Source organism: Nicotiana sylvestris, chromosome 12 (genome assembly GCF_000393655.2).
Source record: "Nicotiana sylvestris chromosome 12, ASM39365v2, whole genome shotgun sequence".
NCBI lineage: Eukaryota > Viridiplantae > Streptophyta > Magnoliopsida > Solanales > Solanaceae > Nicotiana > Nicotiana sylvestris.
This window is the reverse complement of record NC_091068.1, coordinates 117,451,528-117,476,273: the sequence shown is the minus strand read 5'-3', so window position 1 is coordinate 117,476,273 and position 24,746 is coordinate 117,451,528. Positions and strand designations below refer to the sequence as shown.

Genomic DNA, 24,746 nt, shown 5'->3' with positions numbered 1-24,746 from the left:
AACCTTGGTCGGTATATTAAAACGACCAACCTTGGTAGGTAACCAAAATAGCGATCAAGCATGTTTGGACGAGTTTTGGTCGGTAATTTGCCTAAACCGACCAACGTTGGTCTCTTTTTTGGGTCGCTAATTATCGGATTTCTAGTAGTGTTAGGTCGTGTCAGGAGACGCTATATTTAGCAAGGGCCTTGTCAACCGAGTGGTCATGCTTTCCCTAAAATTAAGTTTGGGAACAAAATGCATCAATTTAATCCGGATAGGTTTAAGGGTTCATATTCTCAATGATTGGAATATAGCATAAAAGCTGATGCTACATTTTGTTCGTGTTATTATTTATTTAAGAATGAACTTGAAAGTCGTGGTAATGCGAGGGATGAATTTACAAAAGATGGATTTAAGGGTTGGAACAAGGGTATGGAAAGACTTAGAATGCATGCTGGTGAAGTAAATAGTATCCATTACAAATGTTTCAACAGGATGCAAGATTTGATAAATCAAGAACAATCAATCCAATCTTCTTTTCACAAGTAAAGTGACAAAGCAAAAAGTGATCATCGAATTCGCTTAAATGTCTCGGTTGATGTGGTGAAATTTCTCTTAAGAAATGGATTGTCATTTCGTGGTCATGATGAGAGTGGATATTCTGAATATAAAGGTCTTTTTCTTGAACTTTTGGAATTTCATGGGATAAGCATTCGGATGTGGAAAAGGTAATATTACATACAACTCCAAAAAATGATATGATGATTTGTCCTGCAATTCAAAAGGATATTGTGGATGTTTGTGCTAAAGAAACAATTAAAGCTATCATCAAAGACTTGGATGGTGATTTCTTTAGGATATTAGTTAGTTGATGAATCAAAGGACATCTCACATAAAAAGCAAATGGCCCTAGTTATACGATATGCTAACAAAAGTGGGGAGGTGATAGAGCGCTTTTTGGGTATTGTCCACGTGAATGATATATCTGCACTATCATTACAGAAAGCAATTAATGATTTGATTTTGGTTCACTCATTAAGTTTATCCAAGCTACATGGACAAGATTATGACAGTGCTGGTAATATGCAAGGAAGAATAAATGGCCTGAAGTCTTTGATTTTAAAAGACGCGCCATCTGCATATCGTGTACATTGTTTTGCCCATCAATTGCAATTGACACTTGTAACTCTTTCAAAAAATTACCCGGATGTGAATAATTTTTTTGATGTTGTCACTAATGCATTGAATACTATTGGAGTATCTTTTAAATGCAGGGAATTACTTCGACAACACCAAGTAGAGTAGCTGGAAGAATTAATTAAATATGGAGAAATATTTACTGGGCAAGGATTGAATCAAGAATGTGAACTCCAACGACCAGGTAATACTCGTTGGTGATCCCATTTTAAGACTTTGGAAAATTTCATGATTATATTTTCTTCGATTATTAATGTGTTTAAAGATATGCAACATAATAGTTCTCATTCTCTTGAGAGATTTGCAGCAAAAAATCTTTTGGAAAATATTCATGAATTTGAATTTGTATTTTTGTTGCACTTGATGTTCAAGATGTTGCTTCTTACAAATGAATTGAACAAAGCTTTATAAAAAAAATAAAAAATGATCAAGACATCGTCAATGCTATGAGCTTGCTTGACCTTGCAAAGACAAGATTACAAACGATGAGAGAAAGTGAATTGGAGTCTTTGATGATTAAGGTTTACTCATTTTGTGGTAAACATGATATTATGATTCCCAAAATGGATGAAAACTATCCAAGATCGAAGCGTAAGTAGTGTGACAAAAATATTTTGGGAATCATAATATGATATTATGATTTCCAAAATGTGGAAATATTTTATGCAGTTATTGATTTGCAACTTCATGAGCTAAATAAACGCTTTGATGTAGTGACTAGTGACGTACTCCTTGGTATGGCTTGCTTGAATCCGGTTGATTCATTTGCTAATTTTGACAAAGACAGAATAATGAAGTTGACCAACTATTATCCAAGTGAGTTTGATGACAACAAGCTTCGAGATCTCAGTTTTCAGCTTGATAATTTCTTAGTCTATGCTCGAATGTGTGATAACAAGTTTGTCAACTTGAAGGGAATTAAGGATCTTGCTATAGTGATGGCAAAGACAAAATTAGATTAAACTTGGTGTCATGTTTATTTACTTGTGAAGCTTACTTTGATTCTACCTGTTGCTACTGCAATCGTGAAAAAAACATTCTCCTCAATGAAGCTCATTAAAAATGATCTACGTAATAGCATTAGTGAAGAATTTTTGAATGGTTATTTAATTTGCAATATAGAGCGTAAAGTATTTGCAACTATAAGTAGATGATGCTATTATATATCGTTTTCAAAGTATGAAAACTCGTCGAATACAATTGTAAATTGATGATGTTTTCTTTTTTGTGATAATGAAACTAATTATTTTTTGCTTCCTAAGTTATCGTACTGTAAAAATTTATGTCAGCAAACTTAATATTTATCTTAAAAGCAATGGTGCACTCATTCTTCCGGAATCCTAGATCCACCTCTGGATCGTGACAACATGATTAGAAAACATGAAGAAATTTAGGTCTTCTTTTCATTTGAGATATGCCCTGGGATTTTAAATATTTGAGAAAACATGGAGAAGTTTTTAACGAACTGAGTTTGGTTGGGATTCGGCTATTAGATTTGTAGTTATTTGATAAATAAAAAGTTCTTTAAACTCTTTGAGGAATAAGGGTCACACTCTTTTTACATGAAATATTATCATTTAACCGGAATTAATTAAACCATATATATTCTCACCTCATTTTAAGAATATCGTTATTGTTCGTTGTTGCGAGGAGTCCTAACAAGGCAGAATTATAGCAACTAAATCATGACACAAAAAAAGAGAGCTAAATTATGACATATGATTAAACTGATATTTTTATTTAATTTTGGCGTGAAAGATAAAGAATTGGTTCTACAACACAAAGGAAGTTGTGGATGCAGAACAAAAACTTTGAGTTACTGTCGATAGATTAATCATAATACTTCATATGAATACTAGAGGATTCGAACAAACCTGGGTCAAAAGAATATAAATTTGATAAAAATCACATAAGAAATTACGTCATACTTGAAAAATGTGTCTCGACTTTTATAATAAATAGAGTTAGTATCAATAAATCTATTTTCATGACTCAAAAAAAGTCATTTTTTCTCCAAAATGCCATGAGAAAAGATTATTCTAGTATAGTATAGCCCACAAGCAGCCCATTTCGTTATGGGCTTTTAGAAAAGGGCTCAACTAAACGAGTAAACACAAGACCCTTTTCTGGTTCTATTCCAACGAGATAGTCCCACAGCGACCACAACTGAATATCGTCAGGCTTAATATGGCGGAAGCTCACAAATCGAGAAATGGTCCAAATTTTTTTGGCCTCGCCGGCTGCGATTCTCCGGCTCAAATTTTTTCCTCAGTTATTTTTGCCGGTCGTCTCCGGCGGTGATGCGCTCTTACGAGGTTTCTTAAGGTCCGTAAACTGTTCGGATTTAGTATCATTCTGTTTAATTTCATGTTTCCCCAAATGGCGATAGGCTTATTACTGTTTAATTTTTGTGAAATTCACTCGTGAAATCTGTAGCATTTAGGAATATGAGCAGATAAGGTATATTCCCACTCCATAGGCAGTTAAGGATTGTTAATGAGGGGATTGTCGATGGGATTCTGATACTGCATCATACATTGTTTTGGTGTCTTTTTTATAACCTATGATAATTAGTCAAAGATATATTACATCATTACAGAATTAACAAATAGGCATGAGTACATGGTTTACCACAGTGAAGTATTTCCTTGCAGCGAGAAGCCTTCCTATGGCAAAAATGAAAAAAAGGGACTTCAATCGAAGGAATGATTCTTTTCAATTAAGTTGTACGAAAGGTAGAGATATGATTCTTTTCTCAAGTCCTCGCGATTTAAGTTACAAAAGAAGTGTTTCTCCTAGTATTGTGGCAGCTTATAAATGAATATGCAGTTTGTGGGATCTATCCCTGATTCCCAGAAGATAGTGGCAGTTGGTTCAACAGATGGACTGCAAAATGAGAAGACAATTTTACCTACTTTAAGTGAATTCTGAACTTAAAAATTAAAAAAAAAAACTAAGTGATAAATTGCTCGTCTCGGTGATGCAGCCTTGTGGTCTAAGCTGCTAGTTTTGTATGACGAAAATTGGTACACCTCAGATACGTGACTTTTGTGTGTCCGAATAGCGTAATCAACATTTTGTTGTTTATCGAGTTCTCCTAGAAAGCATTTTTAGGATGATTTTATCCTTGAACATCTTGCGTTTTTTGTTCTGTTGTATCTGTGATAACATCAGAATGTCTAATATCATATGGCATATGTTATTTCCGAGTCAAACAAATTGGATTAGGTTCTATTTACCTTCGCCTCGCAATCCCCTAACTTCCTTCCTTAATGATTTGATCTGAAAGAGTGGTGGTTTAACTGTGATTCTCCTAATTCTTAAATTATCTGTTTACCACGTGAGGTGAATCGGAGTAGATAACTTTTTATTTCAAACTCAGGTTTTGCAAAACACTTAATTGAATTGTTAATGTGGAATTTATGCAATATGTTTGCTTTAAGACTTAAATGATATGGTACAATATATTTGTCGATTGTTTTTCTTAGCAATTGACAGTGGATTCCTCTGAATCTGGAGGTTGTCCATATGCTCAGGTGCCTCTGGAAGCGTGACTACTGAGGATGTTGCTTCAATGCTTATTGGACTAGGAGTGAAGAAAAATGTTGATCTCAGAAAGCTTGCATTGGCTGGAGACTTTTTACTTTATTTGCAAACCTTTTTCGGTCAGCCTTCTGGTTCTGTGGTTTCCCTTGAGCTGTGAGCAACTGGTACTGCCTGAATCTTAAGGTATCTCTAATGCCTTTGGCATGTCTACACTACATTTCAATTTTGACATGAAAGTCCCTCTGGACCAACTGTTACTGTACCATAGCATCGTCTTGTGTTGTTCAACATCTTGGGTTAAAGAATAGTAGGAAAAAGAGGGTAATTTTGACATCTTCAGAAGTGCAGAGGGAACGTTATCAAGTGAATAAATACATAAGGGGTGATTTTGAAATAAATGTTCTTAAAATAGGATGGAAGTATTCAGTTCCTTAACTTTAGGACTCAAAATGGTATTTTACACTTGTACGTTCTTTCTCCCTCATCGAACAGAGAAGGAGCTTTACGGCACAATAAAAACCCTAGCTCAACATGGGAGTTCGTTCCTTCGGGGACATCCTATAAAATTGGAACGATACAGAGAAGATTAGCATGCCCTGTGCAAGGATGGCACGCACAAATCGAGAAATGGTCCGAATTGTTTTTACCATCTCGCCAGCGGTGATATCGGCTATACTCCGATGCCAAAGAAGTTTTTCCGGTCGGCCGCGGCGATGCTCTCTCCCGAGATTTCTTGAGGTTCGTAAACTATTTGAAGTTTTCCTTGTCCCTTTTTATCTTCTGTCCCAAATTAGTTGACGGGGATAAGCTTATTATGCCCTAGTGTAATTTTTATTCTGATATTAATGTTTTTGTAAAAATCACTCATGAGACATTTATAAATACTAGTTTTAGTGTACGTGCGTTGCACGTGTATACCACGTCAAGCAATAAAAGTTAATTAATAGCAGTTGACATCAAAATAAGCACAATGTTATATTCATTTAGTTCAATGATCGTTATTATATACTATAAATATTGATACAATATAGTGGTTGGTTCAATATATCTTCTGAATAATGTTATTCACACCGGATAAAATGAGGTTCTTGATATATGTTACTTTTTGTTGCTTCGGTCGTCAAGATCAAAACTCTTGTTTGCCTATCTACAACAAATAACATGCACATTGATATTAAAAAGAATGAAAACTTAATGTTATCCTTCTTTTTCTTTTTCATTCCATCAAAACTTTAAGTACTATTCTTACTAAAATTTTACAACTTGACCACATATATTAACAGTAATAATTTAACCTATATCAATAAAGTGCACATTTATTCTTTAAAAAAATAAAGTACTACTGTCAGTCATTTTTTCTTATCTTATTCCATAAAAGTTTTTAAGTACTTTTGTTATACAATTTTGTAATTTTAAAAGAAACATTTTAAGTCATAAACGACTTTAGGGAGGAGTTCAACTCGCAAGGATAATAAGTATCTTTTTCCTATAGCACCACACGTTTAAATTAATAATCCATGTTAAATAGTTTTTAATAAAGAATATGAAATCGTGATATTTTAATAGAAGTGTTCAACTTCTTATTCTATACTGATTTAGTTTTAGAATTCTATTTTCGGTAGGAAACTTACCAACAAATAGTTAGGTTGATGAAGACATTAACCAATCAAGAACCTAAAAAGGAAGTATCAATGGAGAGTTAGAAATAAGAGGAAAGCATGATTATTTTAGGACTTCTACATACCAAAAAAAATAATCCAAAATATTGGTTAGATACTACGATTCCGAATTCCAAGAATATTGAACAATATCTTTTACACGAGGAAGGTCACAAAATGCCAATCAAATACTTAATGTTTATTCTCTGTTTTAAAATTAACCTAACCTAAGATTAAAAAGTTTGACTCTCGCATTTGAAGTGGCATTATTTTTAAAAAATAAAAGAGTAGAATAAGAGTATTATTTATTCTACAATATGACTGGAATTCTGTCCTTTTAAAAATAATGAACATACTTTAACTCGATATTGTTCTTTTTAGTGTACTACTTGGAGAATGCATTACAATATGTTGATTTTGGTATTGTTAAAAAAGTATACTAAAAATATAATTATGTAAAACTAATATTAAAAACCCCCAAAGAGACCCTTATGGTCAGAGAAACTCAACAGCTATAGAATTTTTTTGTTGTTCCTTTTCATTTAATCCTAGTATATGTTATTATTTTGTAGACTGATAATACTGCAATTGTTCATCTTTGTGTTCTTCAATTAAGAACTCTATTTCTACTATAACTTAGTCCCAATGCTAAAATTGTCCACTCCGTGTGACTTCTTGTAGGAACAAGCTTTAAATGTTAAACCCCATATGTAAAGTTTAACGATCAACACTCTATATCAAAGGAAACATATCAACAGAAAAATAAAATGTTATAAATTTTTCTAAAGACCGTCTTAATTAAAAGAACATCAACACTGTATTGCGAATAAATGAATACGAAACACCCTTTAAACTTACAAAAGGAAAAATTGTAAAACTATCAAAGTTCTGCAATTATTAATTTAGTCTTCTGTTGTCTTTTATATTAAACTCGTGATAGTTAATTTTGTTCTTAGAAGTTAATGGGAAAAGTTTGATCAATTTGCTAACTTACTCTTTTAATACAATCTATTCATCTATAAGAATTTCATAAGTTAATTATGCTTAAAAACATAGGATGTATGATAGTCTAGAAAGAAATAAGAAATTACCTTATCACCTTATCAAAAAAAAAAAAAAATAAGAAAAACAACATAAATAAAGGGAATTAAATTACCTCTAAGAAACTAATGACCAAAGATTGTTTTCCAAGTATATCATTCAGCTATACGTTCCTACTCGGTTTTTACATCTTTATTTTTTCAAATAAGGCAGGTTTCATGAATATACAAAATTGAGATGATTTCATATTCCTATTTATTAGGAGAAATAATTAAATTACTATTCCTAAATATTATGCTAATAATTAAATGATTATTTTGCCTACTATATACCAAAAATAAAGTATAAAATTTGAATGCACTTTTAGAAAATAATTATTTCTGTAGTCAAGAAACCCATTTATATTCAACTTAATTTCTTATCATTTTAAAAATTTAGTTGATCTCATAAATTATCTTCTTAGAATAACTGATAATTTCTGAGTTTATTATTGATTCGTGCTCAACATTCCAAATAATTATAATAGTTAATTTAAAACTTTTGAAAGTTAAAGATACAATGTAGAATATATTATTAATGCAATAGACTTGTATATTTTAAAGTATTTTAATATATAAAAAAATTTCACCTAAATCAAAATACAAAAAAAGTTTACTCCGTTATCTTCCAAGAATGTCGTACGTCCTCTTTTTTTGATTTAATTCTTGGTTGTAATGCTATTATGCTAGCGCCGTCCAAAGGGGCAAACTTCTAAATACCACGAAGTGGTTACGTCCTCTTTCGTTAGTCTTTTTAATTCTTTCCTTTTCTTACCATTCATATATTATTTAAGTGTAAAAATTTATATAAAGTAAAATATTAATGTTTTTGAAGTTCTAATTAAATATTAAGGCTTTCTACGTATTCCTAATAAGGATGGATGTAATATATATAAAACCTAGTTGATTTTGTAGTCCTAAATATTAGGAAAATGATTAAATGACTATTCCTACATATTAGGAAAATAATTAAATTACTATTTTATCCAATGTAAACTCTATTTTTAAAGGGTAAAAAAGGCGAACGACATTTCGCTAAGGGCCTTCGTGCTTTTAATATAGTATATAGATGAGCACTTGCAGTATATCCTGCGTGGTCTACATTTATAAATATGAGCACTTACAGTATATCCTGCGTGGTCTTTTGTGTTTCTTCTCTTTGAATGTAAATAAATGTTGAGCCAAATTGAGTGATCGTACTTTCTTTAGTTTTCATTTTAGCATATAGTGTGCCTGTATTGCAACGGTCAAATTTTAAGGGTTGAGACTTCAAATGTCTATGTTTTTGGAATTTTAATAAATTGACTGAGAAGTGAAGAGTTGAGGATTATTTAGAGGAATTTAAAGCACTGAGAGCTCAAATGGTGGTTAGAAATCTTGCTTTGAATGAAGCTTATTTCTTATCTAGTTTTATAAGAGGGCTTAGGGAGGAAATTAAGCTGTCCGTAAAATTGTTTCGACCTTCTACATTAAGTCATGCTGTAGAACAAGCTAGGATACAGGACAAGGCAATTGAGCCTATTCTTAAGAAAAAGGGGAATGATGCTAAACACTGTCGGATCAAAATACAACAATCAATAAATTTGGTTCCTTGCAGTTTACTTCCAAGGTGATAGAAGCATTTAAACCTATTACTCAGCAAGGAGTATACAAGAATGACAGAAAATGCAAGGCTACTCTAGATCTCAATTTCCTGGCGTTGAAATCATGGAAAATAAGGAGCAAAAGGTCTTCGATAAAGGTCTTAGAAAGATAAAACTGCAGATATCTCAAATATTGATGCTTGCTCCAGGGAATATAAAACAAGTAGTGCCATAAAATGTATCGCAGATGCAAGCGGCCAAACAACTTTCTGGAAGTAGCTATTTTGCCTCCTTTGATTTTATATTGGTGGATAGCCCAGTGCAGAGCAAGTTCAAGAGGTACTTTGGTTTTGAGTTTAGTTTACGTAATAAAAGTACAAAAATTTCGGAGGAACAAAAGGAGTATGGAGAACTGTGGTGTAAAAAGTTATTTCTAATGGATCAAGGGTGTTGTCCTGTTCTTGAGTTATTTCAACATTAGATGAGGAACTGTCGACACGTGAGACTTGGAACCGCTCTGAAGCTTGTTAACTGTAACCAGTTATCTTTAAATAGTGAAGCTCTAATATTAATTGGACAGAAGTAAGATATTGAGGCTTCCTGTAAAAAAGTGGGAACTAAAGATGTTATGGAAGCTCTTTTGAGAAATAGTTTTAATAATGACATTCTATGGTTGTTAAATGCTTGGACTTGCCATCACGCTAATTCTGGTTGATGTGTTTGTTTGCTCCAAGGAAACATTTATTATATTCTACATGGATATGCAAATGCCAAAGCAGTGTCATTCCTTTCATTCTGAAGAAAATGACGCAACTATTGAGGTAAAAGGCCTGTTGAATCACTAATGTTTATTGATGGTGATCCTAATTTCTGGGATATACCATTTTGTTGTCATTCTGAAGAAAATGACTCCACTATTGTGCGCTGTTAGCGCTCTGGTCGACAACTCTATGAATGTGCGATCGAGGGCTTATTAGGTTATACCGCAATTTGGATCCACAAAAATTATTTCAAGGCACAAAGTTAGAAGTTGAAGGGTAGAGTACTCCATCGTCAGAAACATTTAATCACTTAAAATGGCAAGTTCCAAAGATTAGCACACAACTTTCGATGCTATTGTGATTTGGGCATATTCTATATATGCAGTAGATAGTCCCACACCGTCCAAGACCTGTAGTTTTGCAGAGTTTATATGGCGAAAGCTCAACATCAGAGTGCCAAATTTTTTTCGCCTCAACGCGGCAGTGATATTCTGGTCCCAATTTTTTTTTTTGTCAGTCGTCGTTGGCAGTGCTCTCTCACGAGATTATTCAAGATTCTTAATCTATTCGGAGTTTATTTCATCGCTTTACTTTCCTGTTTCCCCAAATTCAGCTGACGGTAATAAGCATATTATTATGCCCTAGTTGAATTTTGCATCTGATATTGCTGCTTTTCTGAAGTTCACTCATGTCCCATCTGAAATATTCATGAATATGAGCACTAGAGGCATATTCAATTCCATGGCCTTTTCTTTTTCTTAGGCTTGAAGGTAAAATAAATATTGAGGAAAAGTTGAAAGCTCATTCTTTGTTTAGTTTTCAGTTCATCATAGTGGTGCATGAATTGCAATGCTGGACTCTTTTAAGGTCATCAAGAAACTTTCTTGGTAGAGACTCAACAAGTTTATTACCAATCTCAATGTTGTAATTACTCAGATTTTAAGTGCAATCTTTGTAATATCAACGTATAAATAAAATCTTATCTCATCCCAAAATAAGTAGTTACAGTCTAATTTGAAGAGCAAATTAGTGTCCACACCTAGGAAGATGATTCAGTATACTGCAAAGATCAATTCTGACGGTTAGAGTACAGAAAGGAACCACAGAGTTCCAGCAATAAAGCTTCTCCTGGAATTTTGTTCTTTCTTTCCTATATAGTTATATTGTTTTGAATGTATCGCTCTTGATACTTGTTTTCACAATTTACGACCTGAACATGTTGACGACCCAAAAACTAGTGAATCATTTGCGGGATATGCATCTAAATTGGGTTACATATGAAATAGGCAGGGAATGTAATGATTAAGAAACACACAAATTATAAAAGTGATCGTAGGTCATACACACTAATCATGAACATTTCACTGAGAAAATTCTTGATGCTTCTTTATTTCTGGAATTTTTTTTGACCTGTCATTCAAATAAATTGTTTGAATGGCGAACATTTTTCTACCTTCAATCTAATTTCTTTGTTCTACTACTTCGTCCTTCATAGCTAAATAAACCAGATAATCTTGTTGGGGATGAACTCAGTCATCTATTTGGCTGCTTGAAATATTTTTCCTACATAAACTAGAATTGTGGCAAGAAAGCCCTTTTAAGGTTCTTATGGGTGCAGCGAGGGGCCTGTTAATGAGGGTAATGTCGATGGGATTGTGATACGTGTATCATACATTGTTTTAGTGGACTAAGTGTGAGATTAAATTTTCGTTACGAGAATGTTTTTTCATAAAATAATTAGCAAATAGGCATGGCTACATGGTATGTGATCCACTTTTGTGCAATGTCTTTTCTGCATCCTGCTATTATTTGAATATTGAGGAATTCATGTCTAATTCGTTGTTAAATTCCTCTGTGATTTATTTCTCTGCAATGAAGAACCTACCACTCTAATTTGCAGTTATTCGAAGTCGAGCGTGTTGGGGAGTATATGTTGTGAGCTGCTGCGCAAGGTGTTCAGTTAGCTTTTTCTCAAGTTTCTTTCTCTTCCGGTAGCCATCGTGTCATCTAAATAACTCCCCCCCCCTCCCCGTCTGCTAATAATGACATATTTCCTTACATCGAGGGCATTGTAGGGAGAGCATTCCTATGGCAAAGATTAAAAAGGAGGGTCTTTAATCAAGCTCCTAGGGTGGTTCGAACAAGAAGTGTTCTTTTGTATTCTTAATTGTTATTATAGCACCTACGGCATGTAGAGGATGTTAAAACAAGGTAACCTGCTGTTTGTTAATGTTTGTCAATATTGGAGTATTTAGGTTGCTCGACTTTTTTTATCTATCGAATTGCTGATCTAAGTTGTACGGGAGCATAGTTTTTCTGAAATTCTTGCCATTTAAGTTCCTTGAATTTCCACAAATTACTTATCCTAGTAATGCGGAAGCATACAAATAGTTATGCAATTTGTGGGTTTAACCCTGATTCCCGAATAAGAATAGATGTTCAACAGATGGACTGAAAAACGAGATGACAATTTTACCTAATGAAGTGAATTAAGAACTCATAAAATTGCTTGTTTCTGTTGCTGCCTAAAGTAAAGATAATACAGTGTGGCCCGTTGTTTAACTACTAGTTTTGAGAAGGTGACTTTTGTGTGTCCTAGCATAATCAACAATTTGTTGCTTATGGAGTGCTTCTGGAGAGCTTTTGCAAAATAATCTTCCAATGATATTTTATCCTCGAACATTTGCATTTTTATTGTCATATATGAGTTAACATCTTGTTATTCCATGTTAGGTCATATTCAAACATGTAAGACAATCTTTCAATGAGGAGTATATGCTTATATATGCTTTTAAACTTTAATGATGTACAAATTATTAATTGTCAATTTCCCGATTGTGTTTGTCTTGGCAGAGTCACAGTGGGTACCTTTGTATCAGGTATTGGAGGTTGTCCATATGCTCGGGTAAACCTGGATATGTGAGTACTGAGAGGATGTTGCTTCCATGCTCAATGGACTACAAGTGAAGTCAAATGTGGGTCTCAGAGAGCCTACATTGGCTGCAGGAGACTTTAACTGCAACCGATCTGGGGGGCTTCTGGTTCTTTGGTTGCCATTTTCTTGAGCTCTGAGCAACCGGTACTGCCTAAAGCTTCTTGTATCTCTGATGCTTTTGACATGTCTATATTGCATCTTTGACATGAAAGTCACTTTGGACCAACCCCGCTGTACCATCAAGTCTTGTGCTGTAAAACATACTGACTCTGGCATGCATGTCCAGGTGAGGACTGCACAAACCCTCCGCGCCGCATGCAAAGTAGGGGCAGGACTTAGAAGAACGAGTATACGTATGGATTGCTTTGTGGAAGATAGAATTATAATCGTGCATGGGTTGGTAATTTGTAAGATGATAACAGTATGAAAAGGTGAAGGAACTACTATATCTTTATGGAGCAAACTCATTTTAATGTTACTGTCTTAGATTATTTTTTTGAAATAAACTTCTTATATGAACTTCTATTGAGTCAATGAACTTGTAGGGGATATTCGAATTTGTGGTAATTAGGTAGAATGATACTTAATAGTCTCTAAGACGGTACAAAACAAACTAGTACTAGTATTCATCATAATTATTGAATACAAGCCATTGCTTTATCCGCTGCAACATGTTGTAGGACCTCAGGATAATACGTTGCAGCATGTCAGCTCTTGGGGTTAATTTCACGAGACATTTACATGTTCTTCAAACTTGTCTAAGAACTGTACAAAACATTTGTTTCCTGCTGAGAAAGTATGCGGTTATGGGTAGTTGTAGATACAAGAGTCCTAGTTTATGGCTCTGCTCTTCTGAATGTTTACAGCTCATTTATTGCCTTCCCAGAGTGCACTTTGGAGATGTCAGTTCTTGAGAAGTTTGGTTCAATAGGATTTGGAATTGCTCACACTTTAGTTCTGAAATTATGTTCAAGAAAAGATTTGTGAGTAATTTTTTTTTTACTTACAGAAAGATAACAATGGTATATTATTTTCTTCAACTTCTAGTCTATGTGCTTTAGAGTTTAGAATATGTCAATTACGAAGCTAGCTTTCATACAAAAAAGAACTAAAAAACAAAAAAGAACTAAGTTGGTGTATTGATAATTTATGCATAACATTAATAGATAAACTAAACGAGAGCAGATCCTAAAGGAAAATGGAGAAGACGCAAAGTAATTTAACTGTCGGAGTAAGACTCATACTACTGCAAATTCTTCTTCTTTTTACCTCACCCTTATTCCAAAGGACCATAGTACTCTTTGCTAACCTTTATGTGACTCGAACTACTGGCCTACTAGTTGTGTTTGTTAGAGTCCTTTACGTTGGTTGAAGGAACGAGATGCAGTCTCTTTATGAGGTATTAGGCAATTTTTGTTGGGAATAAACCCCCAAGAAATAATATTCATGGTAATAAAAGCGGAATAATAATGTAACACCGAGATACGGTAATTAACAAGAATAAAAGAGTAACAACGACACCAAGATTTTTACGTGGAAAACCCTTTTAATAAGGGAAAAAACCACGGCCCCGAGAGGAGCAACTGATATCACTATAGTAAGGAATTTTACACTTTGTAGGTCGGAGTAAAATATTCCAAAGACCACTACAACACTCAAAAGAAATAACCCTCTTTTGATATTCCCACCTCACTACAATATCGCTCACTCTCTATTTTCCTCACAAACTATTTTCTTATACCCTGTCTGTGAAACCTCACTCTTTCTTTCTCTCTTTGTTGGTGTGAAGAAATGAGAGTTGAGACTCTCCTTTTATAGCCAAAGCTTCACTCTCTAAAGCCTACATTATTTGACAATTTACACACACTTTTCACAATTCAACAAAGTTGGCTACCAAACCAAAGAAATTCAACAAGGTTGGTTACCAAACCAAACTAATTCAACAAGGTTGGCTACCTAACCAAACCAAGTCAACAAGGTTGGCTACCAAACCAAAGAAACTTTTATTAGGTACATGCCTAATACTTCTTCAATGAGATGGACATCATCAATCTCCCCTTCCAGTCTCATTCATCTAGAGGAGGTAGCACTATCTTCTAGTTTGAGTGCATGCCGACAAGTTCTTTGCATAGCTCGAACTTGTCCCTTGGTACCACCTTAGTCAGCATATCTGCGAGATTCTCACTTGTAGAAATCTTCAAGACTTTTAGAGATTCATCATCTACCATTTCTCGAATCCAATGATATCTCACATCAATGTGTTTGGTCCTTGCATGGTACATAGAGTTCTTGCTAAGGTCTATTGCACTTTGACTGTCACAATAGACGACATACTCCTTCTGATGCAATCCAAGCTCTTGAAGGAACCGTTTGAGCCATACCATCTCCTTGCCAGTTTCTGTAGCGGCAATGTACTCTGCTTCAGTTGTTGAAAGTGCAACACACTTCTGCAACTTAGACTGCCATGATATAGCTCCCCCTGAAAATGTAAACAAATATCCAGTAGTGGATTTTCTGTTGTCAATGTCACCTGCAATATCAGCATCTGTATAGTCCTTCAAGATTGTATCAGATCCTCCAAAGCACAAACAATCTCCCGTGGTACCTCTCAGGTACCTGAGTATCCACTCGACTGCTTCTTAATGTTCCTTTCCAGGATTTTCAAGAAACTTGCTGACAACACCAACTGCGTGAGCAATATTAGGTCTAGTACATACCATTGCATACATCAAGCTTCCGACTGCTGAAGAATAAGGAACTTTAGCCATGTTCCCTTTCTCTTCCACTGTTGTAGGACACATCTTTTTACTCAACTTTAGATGACCAGCAAGAGGTGTGCTGACTGGCTTAGCATTCTTCATGTTGAAGCGTTCTAGTACACGTTCAATGTACTTCTCCTGAGATAGCCACAACTTTCTACTTGTTCTCTCTCGAACTATCTTCATCCCTAGAATTTGTTGTGCTGGGCCCAAGTCCTTCATATCAAATGACTTGGACAGATCTCCTTTCAACTTTGCTATCAACCCCTTGTCTTTTCCTACAATTAACATGTCATCCACATACAACAACAATATAATAAAGTTATTCTCAGAAAATCTTTTGAAGTATACACATGGATCAGAATAGGTCTTTAGGTATGTTTGACTTTTCATGAATGAGTCAAACTTCATGTACCACTGCCTTGGTGCCTGCTTCAATCCATAAAGACTCTTATTCAATTTGCACACCATGTGTTTCTTTCCAGCTACTTCAAATCCTTCTGGCTGCTCCATATAAATCTCCTCTTCCAAATCTCCATGAAGAAATGCAGTTTTCACATCCAACTGCTCCACTTCAAGATCTAGGCTAGCTGCTAAGCTCAAAATTGTTCGAATAGAAGTCATTTTGACAACAGGTGAGAAAATTTCGTCAAAATCAATACCTTTCTTTTGTTCGAAGCCTTTAACCACCAATCGAGCTTTGTATCTGACCAGCTTGCCATTTCCATCTTTCTTGAGTTTAAAGACCCATTTGCATTTGAGTGGTCTTTTACCCTTTGGAAGTTCAACCAGCTTGTATGTGCCATTTTTCTGTAGAGATTCCATCTCTTCTTGCATAGCTTTCATCCACTGGTTCTTTTCTGGATGGGACAACACCTCCTTAAGACTTTCTGGCTCCCCCTCATCACTGATGAGGACATACTCTGTGGAAGGGTACCTGCATGACTCTACCCTTGGCCTCTCTGATCTCCTCAGAGGTTGAGGTTGTTCTTCTCCCTGAGTGGGGTGCTCCACTTCCTCGACACCTTCATCAAGTTGCTCCCCCTGCTCAATAACCTCACCAGGTTGCTCCCCCTGCTCGGCAACCTCGTCGGTCGTACTTTCTGCACTTGTGGGATTGTTAGAAGTAGAAGGAATAGTAACAAAGTTAGGAATTATACCATTCTTCGCCTTTTCTGACATATCAGCAGCAGTTCCAACTTCACTTTCTCGGAAGACTACATCTCTACTTCTGATGACCTTCTTCTTTACAGGATCCCACAGTCTGTACCCGAACTCTTCATCTCCATATCCGATAAATATGCAGGGAATAGATTTATCATCCAGCTTTGTTCTCTGCTCTTTTGGTACATGTGCAAAAGCTCTGCAACCGAACACCTTCAGATGCGAGTAGGACACCTCCTTGTTGGTCCAGACTCTCTCTGGGATTTCAAACGCCAACGGAACTGATGGACTCCTATTGATCAGGTAACAGGCTGTCTGAACTGCTTCACCCCAGAATGACTTAGGCAGTTTAGCCATTCTGAGCATGCTTCTCACCTTCTCCACAATGGTGCGGTTCATCCTCTCGGCTACGCCATTGTGCTGTGGGGTTCCAGGAACTGTCTTTTCATGTCTGATCCCATGACTTGAACAATACTCTTCAAATTCCCTTGAAGTGTACTCACCTCCATTGTCACTTCGGAGACGCTTTAGCTTTCGACCCGTCTCCCTTTCTACTAGAGCATGAAACTTCTGGAAAACTTGAAACACCTGATCTTTGGTTTTCAAAATATAAACCCATAATTTTCGTGAAGCATCATCAATAAAAGTAACAAAATATTTGTTACCGCCCATTGATTCAATTTCCATTGGGCCGCAAACATCAGAATATACTAAATCAAGTATATTCAATTTTCTTTCAGACGATGTCTGAAATGAGACTCTATGTTGCTTACCAAATAAACAGTAGTCACAAGGTTTTACCGTTGTACCTTTGGCATAAGAAATAAGTGATTTCTTGGCAAGAATCTGCAATCCCTTCTCGCTCATATGACCCATTCTTTTGTGCCACAAATCTGCAGAAATCTCATCTTCTGCCGCGTTCAATTCACCTTGGCATATTTCTGTATTTGTCCTGTATAACGTGCCACGAGCAACTCCCTTTGCAATCACCAATGGTCCCTTAGTGAGTCTCCACTTTTGATTTGCAAAATAGCTCTCGTATCCATATCGGTCTAAAGCAATTCCCTAGATCAAGTTCATCCGCAAATCAGGTACATGCCGCACATCCTTTAGAACCAATGTGCATCCGACATTTGACTTGATACAAATGTCACCAATCCCCGCAATCTTTGAGTAACTTGTGTTACCCATTCTCACTGTGCCGAAATCACCTGCTACATATCTGCAAAAAAGATCTCTTACCGGTGTGGCATGGTAAGATGCCGCTGTGTCAACCACCCATTCCGACTCTGGACCTGACAGGTGCATGCATTTCTCTTCCTCATTTATAAAAAGGACAACATTATCATTGTTTTGCACCATGGCGGTTGTGTTGTCGTCTTTCTTCTGGCCACTGGTTTCACCTTTGCCCTTCCTTGGATTTGGGCAATCTCTTTTGAAGTGACCTGGTTGATCACAGTGTTAGCAATTTCTGACTCTTGATTTGGATCGGTTCTTTGACTTCCCACGAGCTCCGGATCTACCATAGTTGTTCGAACTCCTTTGATAACTCCTGCCTCTACCTTCTGTAATGAGAGCACGTCCTTGATTTTCAGGCTTCTTTCTCATCTTCTCATTGAGTAAAAGAGCCGATGTGACATCTTTCAACTGAATAGTAGTCTTACCGTGCAGGATGGTTGTTGCCAAATTATCGTACGAAGATGGCAACGAGTTCAATAGCAAGATGACTTTATCTTCTTCCTCGATTTTCACTCCGAGGTTGGCAAGCTGTGTGATTAGTCCGTTAAACACATTTAAATGTGACAAAAAATTCATACCTTCACCCATGTGTAGGGCATATAACTGCTTCTTCAGGTACAATTTATTTGTCAGCGTTTTGGACATGTATAGGCTTTCCAACCTTGTACAAATTCCACGTGCAGTGTCTTCATCAATGATGTTATTTACCACATCATTTGATAAGTGCAACCTGATTGCACTAGCGACTCTTTCATCCAAGTCAGCCCAATCCTTAGCTTTCATGGTATCAGGCTTTTTGGCATCGGCATCTAGCACCTTGTGTAATCCTTGTTGGATGAACAGATCCTTCATCCTTCTTTGCCATGTTGAGAAACCGTTATCTCCGTTGAATTTTGCTACCTCGTACTTTACTCCGGACATTTTTATTTTTCACCGAGTATAGTACTACCGATATTGAATAGTATTTCAGTGAACGAGCAGAACCTGTGCTCTGATACCAGTTGTTGGGAATAAACCCCCACAGAAATAATATTCACGGTAATAAAAGCGGAATAATAATGTAGCACCAAGATACGGTAATTAACAAGAATAAAAGAGTAACAACGACACCAAGATTTTTACGTGGAAAACCCTTTTAATAAGGGAAAAAACCACGGCCCCGAGAGGAGCAACTGATATCACTATAGTAAGGAATTTTACACTTTGTAGGTCGGAGTAAAATACTCCAAAGACCACTACAACACTCAAAAGAAATAACCCTCTTTTGATATTCCCACCTCACTACAATATCGCTCACTCTCTATTTTCCTCACAGACTATTTTCTTATACCCTGTCTGTGGAACCTCACTCTTTCTTTCTCTCTTTGTTGGTGTGAAGAAATGAGAGTTGAGGCTCTCCTTTTATAGCCAAAACTTCACTCTCTAAAGCCTACAATATTTGACAATTTACACACACTTTTTACAATTCAACAAAGTTGGCTACCAAACCAAAGAAATTCAACAAGGTTGGCTACCAAACCAAACTAATTCAACAAGGTTGACTACCAAACCAAACTAATTCAACAAGATTGGCTACCTAACCAAACCAAGTCAACAAGGTTGGCTACCAAACCAAAGAAACTTTTATTAGGCACATGCCTAATACTTCTTCAATGAGATGGACATCATCAATTTTCACATCTTGAATTAGCTTTTTGAGCTGAGCTAGGGCACATATCCATTTTCTTTGTATGTTATCAAAAATCAAATTATCCAATATTGGGCATCATTTTATGTTATTCTAGTTGGACCGTGCGGGGTGTTATAGAGTGTTGCATATTCGTTGTTGGAACGTGTTACCATATTTTGATAAATTCTCAGCTCATTAGCTAACCTTTGAGAATTGACTTAAGCTCAAGATCTATTTTTTTAGCAGCATTGAACTCAAAGTTTTGACCTACTGATTGAATATAAGTGTCTCAGTGGAATGATCTACCACTAATGTATAGTCAAGTCAAATTTACACGATAATAACAACTACATATCAAGTGTGATCCCTAAAATGGGATTTATACAGTGGGTGAGATGTATGCAAACTTTATCTCTGCTTTGTGTGTGGTAGAAAAATTTCCGATAGGTGCGGGGCTCAAGAGATACACAAGTCAAATTTATGTTCTATTTAATGTGTATATATTGTAAATTTGTTTGTCCAATATCTCCGTCCAAACAAAAGAATTACTCCATACTGATCTCACAACGTGTAAAGTGGTGGGATTCAACGCCATGAAGGCAAGGGTAGAAAGGATGCATGTGACAAATGCATAGAACCAAAAGTAGATTCATGAGTAGAAAACAACAAGTCCTATGAGGAGTGCCGTAGAGGAAGAGGATATTTCTTTTCATCTTACTTTGGCATCTTTCTCCCAACATTTTGTTTTGGGTACAAATGAAAGAAGAAGGTTAAAACAAAAAAACAAAAAAGAAGGTTCATTTTCTCATTTGTTGCGGACTTATGTACAGGCCTTGTATCCGCTGCTTTACCATATGGGGAAATAGATTAAAACATATATGTAAAGTTGGAGATGTCTTCTCTCATGCAGCTATTGTTAATGTGTTTTCGTAGACTAGTTTTGATAAACCTGAAGTCCCGAGGATAAGAGGAGTCCAGTTTGAACTCTCAGATCGCCAAATAATGAGCTTGTCTCTTTTATCATTTATGCACTTAAATAGGCGTTCTTCTATGATAGGTTTCGAACCCGTTATGCAACCAACATATCAAGCGTTGCGCTCTTATCACTACAGAGCCATGTGAATAATGTTTTGATTGGATATTATGCTATATAAAAAGATGGCATCTTGTTATAATTAATGTATCTTTCCAAAAGTCTCAGGCAGAGCAACTTGGTACTCGTGCTGGTAGGAGGTAGTAGGTTTCCGATAGAATAGTTAAAGTGCAAATATGCTGGCATGGAGACCATTTGTCATTAAAAAGTTTAGTATATTTTGTCCAAGTCTTTAATTTTCAAAATTTCTGAAAGTCAATTGTGTCGAACTCTCTATAACACTCGACATTGGCGTCTCATGTCATATCATTGACTTTCTCGTTTCCCCCGATTCATTTGGTATTTGTCCCGAAGATGTCTCTGTGACATTTCTTGAATTTTATGGCAGATTGATCTTTATTTGTTTTTGATAATACCAAAATACAAGCAAAAGAGTCTAGCTGATCATATCGGCAATTCCTTTTGCAAAAAAAATAAAAAAAAATATCGGCAATTCAGTTATTACATATGAAACAGGAGATACTAAATACGTAAAAAATATATTGAAAACCAAGCCATATATATCAGTAGAAATCACGGAGGTTAATTACTGCGATCGAATTCTTTCCTTCTTCTAATCTTTCTTAATTTACTTTCTCTCTTTTTTTTTAAACTTCTTATTTAGTTGTTGTTTTTCTTTTTTGGTGACGGGGGAATAAGTTGTGTTTAGTATTATTGTTTATGTCGCATATTTTTCCTTCTTTTCTTTTTACGATTAAATGGGGGAGGAATTAATGAATTTTAATGTGATTTTTGAACTTTTATGATATAACAGGATTAATATTGGCGAGACAAATATATATATATTAACTTCATGGTGAGATCGGCATGATCATATTATATAGTCAAGATTATGTTGTTGTATAATAATTACTATATTCTATACACCTCCCATCTAGCATTTTGACATCAACAGCAAAGAATGTTAATTATGATATCGTCCTCCTCTCCTAAGTTTTTCAAAACAAACATGCATATAAGTTGTAACTCACTCAAATATTACTTTATAGTACAAAAATGAATCAAGTGATAGGCCACCACGGAAATCATCTTCCATAGTACCTTTCCTACTTACTCTTATTTTTTTTATTTTTGGATGTAAGATTCTCTAAGATTTGTTTTAATTTCGAGGAGGAGATACAGCTTCTAATGGAAGTTTTAAAAAAAAAATCAATAAAGTGGATAAAAACTACGAGAGATCAGAGCTGAAATTCCAAAATTAGATAAAAAATACTGTATGGTAAATAATTTCGTCCCATCTATCTATGCATCTTTTTCCATTCCAAAAACGTTTTACAGATTGTTATGTTAAGGCTTTGATAATTTTGTGTGTGTATATATATATATAGAGAGCAACTTAGTTTATGCATTCAGAAGGGAAAGTTTTACTCTTTCCTCATCAAATGATTTTGGATTAATCTTATCATGAAACAAGAGGATGTAAATGTAAGGAAGGGGAAATTTTAGATATAATTACCATTTGAAACAACAGGTAGCTGTTCATAAGCCTAGACTGGAAAACAAAAATAAATTCATCATACTTTTGGAATTTATGGTCCTAAACAATTTAAAAAGGGGCCAGGAGTATTTGTATTGTTATAAAAGCTTCTCATTAAGGGTAGAATTGTAAATTTAACCAAAATTGTTTCCAAATTTAAAAAGTGATCATTCTTTTTGGAACGGACCAAAAAAGAAATAGGTTCACATAAACTTAAAGGAGGAAGTAGTATTTAAATACAGATTATACAAATAGCAACAGAATACTTGGTATGGAACGCGAAGTTTTTAAATTTGAACCACCCCAATTTGGTGAAAGGATTTTAATTTCTGTGTACTTCATTCAAGAGCAATAAATGCTCAATCTCTTGCACTTTGGCAGAAGGAGTAAATTACAGCCTTTCAGATGTTAACAGTACAAAATTTTTGTGAAACGAGAATTCATTTTTAAAAAAAATTATTCATAGTTCTAATTTTTATATTCAATTCTAAGGTAAATTTCACAAATGGTCATAAAACTATGAATTTTTTCACCAAAGTCATATAACTTCATTTTCTCTCGCAAAAATAATAAAACTTTCACTAACTCACACAAAAATCATAATGATCGCAAAACATAATTTTCTGGTAGTATTCTCTTATTCCATTTTTTTTATATTTTTAGTCTAATAAATAATAACCCAATTAAAATAGCAGAAATATATATTTTTAGTCGCTTCCAAAAATAATAGCTGATATATAAACTAATTTCATTCGCTAGGTATATATATATATATATATATATATATATATATATATATATATATTTGGCTAGCGAATGAAATTAGTTTCAGCCGACCAATCAATTTTATATTTTCTCTTAAAATAGGAATAACTTAACCCAACCTTACCAATACCCATATACATAGATTATATAATACTAAAAGTGAATCTTTCTCTCAAAAAAAAAATATAGTTCATAATGCATGAAATTCGGACAAAAAAAAGGAAGAAAAAAAAGTTATAATTAGAGAGCACTTGAAATAAAAATGCTATTAATTTGAATGAAAATCTTGAAAAAAAAAAGTATCATATTTTGAAGGATTCACTTTTAATATTATTTTAATTTATATATACGGACATTGGGTCAGGTGGTCAGTGGCGTTAGGCATTCCTATTTTAAATTAAACTATTATTTATTAGACTGAACATAAAAAATAAATCGTAAAGAAGAAAATACTACTGAAAGTTATATTTTTCAGTGACTATGATTTTTGTGTAAGTTAATTAAAGTTTTACAATTTTTGTGTGAGAAAATAAAGTTATATAACTTTGATAGGAAAAAACTTATAGTTATATATATAATTATTTGTGAAATTTACTCTTCGTTTCCATTTACTTGTTCGATTGGAATTTTTCACTTGAATTGAGGAAGTAGTATTAATTAAATATTTAGTTTACTAGATTATTCTTATGAATAATACTTTGCAAATCTGACTTTAAGTACTAGTATACCAATTAGATTGTGAAATGGATACTTAATAATAAGAGTAAAATCGAAAAACATAATTAATTCTCTCTTGATTTGCTCAAAGGATAAGTAAAAGGAAAAACTATCTTTAGTATACTAAACAGTGGCGGACCCAGGATTTTGTACAAGCGGGTTCAGTCGGAGAAATCCATAACTAACATAAGCGGTATAAGCCGTATAAGCGGGTTCAAAAATAATTTCTATACAAAATTTACCTTGCTTTAGCCATAATTTATACATATACACAGTATTATTTTTTGACGAAGCGGGTTCAGTTAAACCCACTTCTCACCACTTGGGTCCCACCCTGACTAAATAAGTAAACGAAAACGGAGAGAGCTCATTATTAATCAAATGAGACATTTTAAGAAAATAAAAGAATGATTTAATTAATTAATTTTAAGATGAAGACTATTAAATGTGTATTTCCTAAGAGATATATAAACCAAAGGAAGTAGTAGTAAAAATAATGGAAAAAGAATAAAATAGCATAGTACTCCCTCCGGTCCAAAATAAGTGATTTTTTGGTTTTTTTCTTGACGTCCAAAATAAGTGATTTTTTCAAATTTTAAGAATAATTAATTATTTTTTTCCTACATTGCCCTTGGAGTAATTAGTGTTAGAGTATATGTTAGGAGTGTTTATGTGAAAAGATAATAAAAGTTAATATGGTTCATTTCATTGCCAATTAATGTTAAAAGATGAATTTTTTAATATGTGTGAAAACACCAAAAAATACTTATTTTGGACCGAAGAGAGTAGTTAGAGCCAAACGGTAAATAGTGCCTGTCTCAATCATTTATTATGTAGTGCCAAATATATACGTTCCCGTTAGAATGATTATATTTTTTCTACAAAAAAGAAAGAAAAGAAAAATGAAGAACAAATTTCCAGAAAATTTATTACCTTCGCTGATTTTTAGCCGAAAGTGAACCCCACCATATTTTTATAAGGCGGGCCTGATTGGGTGGTGGGTCCTTAGCTACATTAAAATTGTTACAGAAATTCATGTTTCTGCATAAGTGCCTTTGTTTT

At 34.5% G+C, this 24,746-nt stretch overlaps 1 protein-coding gene, 1 long non-coding RNA gene and 1 other non-coding gene across 6 annotated transcripts; all 3 read left to right on the top strand.

Moving 5' to 3' along the window:
- Positions 1-885: 885 nt before the first annotated feature.
- LOC138883598 (uncharacterized) lies at positions 886-2,141 on the top strand. Its single transcript, XM_070164292.1, has 2 exons — positions 886-1,060; positions 1,849-2,141. Exons 1-2 carry the CDS (start codon positions 886-888, stop codon positions 2,139-2,141), a joined length of 468 nt encoding a protein of 155 aa, XP_070020393.1.
- Positions 2,142-3,306: 1,165 nt separating this feature from the next.
- LOC104215491 (uncharacterized) lies at positions 3,307-13,399 on the top strand. Of its 4 annotated transcripts, XR_708213.2 has the most exons (7): positions 3,309-3,504; positions 4,699-4,908; positions 5,218-5,463; positions 11,707-11,797; positions 11,882-12,017; positions 12,660-12,885; positions 13,028-13,399. It is a non-coding gene; the product is annotated as an uncharacterized lncRNA (long non-coding RNA). The 4 variants fall into 4 exon arrangements; XR_708212.2 differs by having other exon boundaries at positions 3,307-3,504; positions 11,707-11,758; positions 12,660-13,399; XR_708211.2 differs by having other exon boundaries at positions 3,308-3,504; positions 4,716-4,908; positions 12,660-13,399.
- On the top strand, positions 5,267-5,367 carry LOC138884502 (U6 spliceosomal RNA). The gene has a single exon (XR_011404683.1). It is a non-coding gene; the product is annotated as a U6 spliceosomal RNA (small nuclear RNA).
- Positions 13,400-24,746: the final 11,347 nt, after the last annotated feature.

Excerpts from the sequence above, each read along its gene's own strand:
- LOC138883598 (XM_070164292.1), top strand. The coding sequence starts at position 886 with ATGGCCCTAGTTATACGATATGCTAACAAAAGTGGGGAGGTGATAGAG. Across the intron at positions 1,061-1,848 it reads ACAAGATTATGACAGTGCTG|TTATTGATTTGCAACTTCAT; the intron begins GTAATATGCAAG and ends TATTTTATGCAG.